The sequence below is a fragment of the Herpailurus yagouaroundi genome, unplaced genomic scaffold, assembly GCF_014898765.1.
Source record: "Herpailurus yagouaroundi ecotype Mexico unplaced genomic scaffold, PumYag 65990, whole genome shotgun sequence".
Lineage (NCBI taxonomy): Eukaryota > Metazoa > Chordata > Mammalia > Carnivora > Felidae > Herpailurus > Herpailurus yagouaroundi.
The window spans coordinates 1-5,101 of record NW_024419073.1 but is presented as its reverse complement, the minus strand read 5'-3'; the positions used below and the strand labels follow the sequence as shown (position 1 = coordinate 5,101).

At 67.5% G+C, this 5,101-nt stretch overlaps 1 protein-coding gene across 1 annotated transcript; it reads left to right on the top strand.

The window, feature by feature from the left end:
• Nucleotides 1-1,278: 1,278 nt before the first annotated feature.
• LOC121024563 (sonic hedgehog protein-like) lies at nucleotides 1,279-5,097 on the top strand (the record flags this gene model as incomplete). The annotated part of the gene is made up of 2 exons (XM_040466772.1): nucleotides 1,279-1,801; nucleotides 4,559-5,097. Coding segments are annotated over exons 1-2 (1,062 nt in total), but the record flags the coding sequence as incomplete, so codon positions are not given.
• Between the last annotated feature and the right edge of the window lie 4 nt (nucleotides 5,098-5,101).

Sequence of the window (5,101 nt, the reverse complement as noted above, 5' to 3'; positions counted from 1 at the left end):
CCCCGCCCCCCCCCCCCGCCAATTTGTTGCATGTTTAAGTCCACAAGCGTATTACTGGGTGTTATTACTGTCCGACACTCAGGACTTCTCCTGTTGCGCAACCTTCACCTCCCCCGGAGGCGCGGGCAGAAGACAGAAGTCCGCACACGTCCCTGCCCGGCTCGGTAGGGGAACCGTCCCCACGCGGCCCACAGGACCCCCGAGCCGTCTTCTGTCCACCTCGCTCGCCGGGGTCCACAGCCTAGCCGGCGCCGCCTCGCTCTGCGGGAGGTCAACTTGAAATTGCCCTGCGTCCCCAGCGTCCGCGCGTGTCTTGGGGACGCCCCTTGGCGATCCTGTCACCACCGGTTCCCCTCCTTCGAGCCCCTCGCCCCACCATCAGCAGGAACGTCTGGGCAGGGAGGGAGTCCACACACGGGGCCGCAGCTCTGCTGTTCCTCGCATCCTTAGCTGAGTGTGACCGGAGAGATCCGCGGGGGCTCCCCCAAACCCCAGCTCCTCTCACCCCGGCTCAGGTCACGCCTCTTCAGCGTCCCTGCGCTCCCGCAGCTTCCTCGCGGGGGGGGGGGGGGGGAAACGCCCCGAGGGCTCCCAGGCCTCGGGCCTTTCCGCCTCCCCATCCCCCACCCCTCAGGCCCCACCTCCTCCCTCCACCTCTTAAGTTTGCTCTTCAAACTTGCAGGACGCCATTCTGCTCTGGGGCCAAGAAAACAAGAGGGGGGAAGGGAACAGGTTAAGGAAAACAAGAGACACCATCAGACCGCAGAAAAGCCGGAGAAAGGAGTTGTGTGGAGAAAAGGAATGCGGCTGTCCTGATAAAGAGTGTTTGTCGTCGGCCCGCCCGCACTGAAAATTACAGCTCCCCTGCTTGCCCTTCAGTCGGCTCCCTCCTGCCCGTCCGGGCTGTGGGCTCCCCGCCCCCCTCCCTGTCTCCCTTTGGCTGGATTCACGTCTCAGATAGGCACAGGGTAGGAGGGAGGGCCCCGAGATAACCCGGGGCTCTCCATTCTTAAGAAGCACACCGCAGAGGTTCCGTTTCTACAAGGTGCGCCCTGGGCCTCTCTCCAGCCCCCTGGGGAGGGGGAGTCCGGCCAGGGAGAAGGGTGGAGCCTGGCGCAGGTGTGGAGAAACGGGGCCGCCGGAGGGGAGCTGGGGAGCAGAGGGCGCCTGGGGGGTGGGGGGAGTGGGCCACTGCCTTGGGGGCCTGGCCGGTCCTGCCGGTCCTTGTGCGAAACACGCAGTTCACTTGGTTCAAAAAGACTTCACCTTCTCAGGCCCATGGGCGCTGCGCTATGTCAGATTGTCGGGGCGAGGCTCTCGGTTCATCTGCAAAGAGGACCAGCCCCTCAGGCAGAGCCCCCCGCCCGCCCACCCCCTTGCCACGGCAGCCCCGCCCCCACCCCCCCCCCACCCCCCCCCACCCCCGCATCTCCACAGGGCCCTGATCCGCAGGCCCCGGGGCGGGCAGGCCCTGCGGGGGGCCGGGACGGGTGGTGGGCCCAGACACTCACGTCTACGGGGTCCCCCTTCTCTCGGCAGCGCTGTAAGGACAAACTGAACGCGTTGGCCATCTCGGTGATGAACCAGTGGCCCGGAGTGAAACTGCGGGTGACCGAGGGCTGGGACGAAGACGGCCACCACTCGGAGGAGTCGCTGCACTATGAGGGCCGCGCGGTGGACATCACCACGTCAGACCGAGACCGCAGCAAGTACGGCATGCTGGCGCGCCTGGCCGTCGAGGCCGGCTTCGACTGGGTTTACTATGAGTCCAAGGCGCACATCCACTGCTCCGTGAAAGCAGGTGAGGCTGCCGGCGGGGCCTGCTCCAGAGCCCCCGCCCCCCTCCCACCCACCCAGCAGCTCCAGATCTGCCCACGAGATGTCCCCGCTGCGCCCTGCAGCCTGACTCGAGGGAGGGAGACGCGGGGGGGGGGGGGGGGAGGAGGCAGCGTGGCAACGGCTCGGGTTGCTATTGTGGGAAGGGACCCTGTAGAGGTACATCCCGCCAGCCAGGAATCGCCCCTGCTTTGAGGCCACCGAGGCCCGGGGGGTCTCCAAGCCCAGACGCAGAGGGCACAGGGCTTCCGGAGCCTCCCCCCACCCTGCTTCCGGAGCCCCCTCTGCAGGTGGCGAGACAGGGAGGGTGGGGGAGGGGACTCTCCCGGTGAGAGACTGAGCCCTGCAAGGTGAGCCAGCTCTGGCCTACATTCTTCCTCTCCTTCAGGGCTCAGGAATCAGGCGGCCCCCATCCAGCTCCCCAGCACAGGAGGGGCGCCCGGGGTGGGAGCCTCGGGCCTCTCCCCTCCCTGCTGAGCAGCTTGGATCCTAAACTAAGGCAACTCACTGGCTAAGCCTTTGGGGAGAGGCCTGGTGGGAGGTAATAAATCCAGTGGTTACCACTTCCAACATCTGGAGGCCGCAAGCCCAGAAGCATCCCCCCCCCCCCTTATTAGGAGCCAGCTGGGTGTCCCTGAGCCACAGGCAGGGCCAGGAACACCGATGGGAGCCTGCAGCTGTAGCCGGCCCTGGCTGTGAGGGGGACTTTCCTGGGCCTACAACGCCACACTCTGTCGCTGGCGAGGAACAGCCACGCCAGCAAGGCACTGTTCCCGCGGCAAACAGCCCAACCCGGAGGCTATTTATGCAGATGTCTGCATCTCAGCCTAAGGTGGTGCATTTAGCAGAGCAGTTCGCCGTGAATTTCGGAGGACCTGTGTCTTCCCCGCGCCGTCCCCCCCCCCGCCCCGCCCAGTTTTGCCCGTTTGTCTCCTACACCGTATTTTAACAGCATGTGTTAGCAGAAAAACGCTCTGGAAGTGTCAAGACGCACTTGGTAGCTAAGGGAAATAGTGGCTTCTTATCACAACAGAAGGAAAAGGTGTGGAGGGGGCGGGGAGGGGGGCGGTGCGGGGCGAACGGCCAGAGAGGGAGGACGAGCAGGCGGCGCCCCCACTCCGCGGGACTCCCCCGGGAAGGTCGCGGCGGCGCTCGCGGCGGGCCAAGCCTGTCCGCGGGGTCCCCCTGGCGGGGGTCCCTAGAGGTCTCCTCGCAAGTGAGCGGTGGTAATCCCGCCCCAGGATCCCGCCCGGGGAGGGCAGACCCCCGGGGCGCGGAGAGCCGCTCATTGGCATTCGGCGCACACGGGCCGGGGCGCGGGGCGCTGCGTGTCAAGCAGGGTCGTGCGACTCGACGACTCGGGCTCGCCTGCGCCCCGGGTCGCATTCCGGGGGGCGACGGCGGGCCTCCAACGGCCAGGCCCGCACTTCATGCCGCAGAAACCGATGAGAAGATTAAAAACCCTGTGTAATTCCAGCAGGAAGATTCTTTCTCGCGATCTCTATTTGCAAAACGCATGATCCCGGAGATTGGAATGCAAAAGACACCAGGCCCTCCCCGCCCCTCCCCCGCGGCCCCCTGCGCGCCGCCCGGGCTCCGCGCATTGTCCTCGGGACAGTGAGCCTCAGAGAGCGACGGAGGGCTCGGGAAAGCGGGTAGTCAAGGGGCCTTGAGAACCGGCCGCTTCCAGCGCTCGAGCAGGCCCCGCCATTTAAAATTCAAATACACATCTTGAGCGCTTGGAAGAGGGAGGCCTGGCTGTGCAAATAGTGCTTGTGAGGCCCGGCTTCTGGAGAGCCCGCGTGTGAATCGCAGGGGGGCGGGGGGTGGGGGTGCACCTGAGCAAATAGGGAGGGGGCGGCCGAGAGAGGGGATGAGGGAAATGGAAGTGGCCCCTCTTGCCAGTGTCTCCCAGTTATGGCAGAGACCACAATGACAATGCCGGGCCCTTTATTGGATTTTAATTAGAAAATCCACACAAGCCCCGGATTTTCACACCTCGGCCAATTCCCTGGAATGTTTGTCCAGTTGCTACAACTACTACAGCTATTTTGCACTCCCTGGCCACCCCCCTGCAACACCCACACCCCCCCCCCCCGCAACCGGCCGGCACCGAGGCCCCCGGCTGGGCGCTGGGGGGCGGGCAGGCGAGGGGGTCCCCGCGGCGCAGCGCGGGTGCGGAGCGCACGAGGGGGCGCCGCACCCCGCGCCGGGGGCGGGAGGAGGAGGAGGTGCACCCCGGCGCCCGAGGGAGCTCGAGGAGGCTTCCTGAGGAATCTGAGTGGAGAGCAAATACCCCGCGAATTCAGGGCGAGGCCGGGTGTGTGCTGAGCCGGGGGATGGGGTGGGAGGAAGGCGGAAGGGAAGGAGTGTAACCGGCCTCCCGCCGGAGACGCCAGCCGACCTTTGTCACCTCCAGTCCAATCTTAAGAGAGCCGTTGAGGAATGTATCTGCAGCTGAACTTTGTCACCGAGACGGCGGGGCCGAGGGAGAGGGGTCCGCGCCGGACCCGCCTGGACTCTCTCCCCGGAGCTGCGCGCGTCCCGAGTCTGGGGCGCGGGACCGCAGGCGGGCCCGCCCCGGGGGGGGGCGCGGGCCGGGGGGGGGGGGGGGGGCCGGGGGGCGGCCCCCCCCCCCCCCCCCCCCCCCCCCGCCGCTCGGACCTCCCTGCAGGCGCTCACCACCCTGTCCCCTCTTGTCTCCCTTCTCCTCCCCCCGCAGAGAATTCGGTGGCGGCCAAATCCGGCGGCTGCTTCCCGGGCTCGGCCACGGTGCACCTGGAGCAGGGCGGCACCAAGCTGGTGAAAGACCTGCGTCCCGGGGACCGCGTGCTGGCGGCCGACGACCAGGGCCGACTGCTCTACAGCGACTTCCTCACCTTCCTGGACCGCGACGACGGCGCCAAGAAGGTCTTCTACGTGATCGAGACGCGGGAGCCGCGCGAGCGCCTGCTGCTCACCGCCGCGCACCTGCTCTTCGTGGCGCCGCACAACGACTCGGCGGCCGGGGAGCTGGAGGCGCCGTCGGGCGCGGGGCCGCCGCCGGGGGGCGCGCCGGGGCGACGGGCGCTCTTTGCCAGCCGCGTGCGCCCGGGCCAGCGCGTGTACGTGGTGGCCGAGCGCGGCGGGGATCGCCGGCTGCTTCCGGCCGCCGTGCACAGCGTGACGCTGCGCGAGGAGGCCACGGGCGCGTACGCGCCGCTCACGGCGCAGGGCACCATCCTCATCAACCGGGTGCTGGCGTCGTGCTACGCGGTCATCGAGG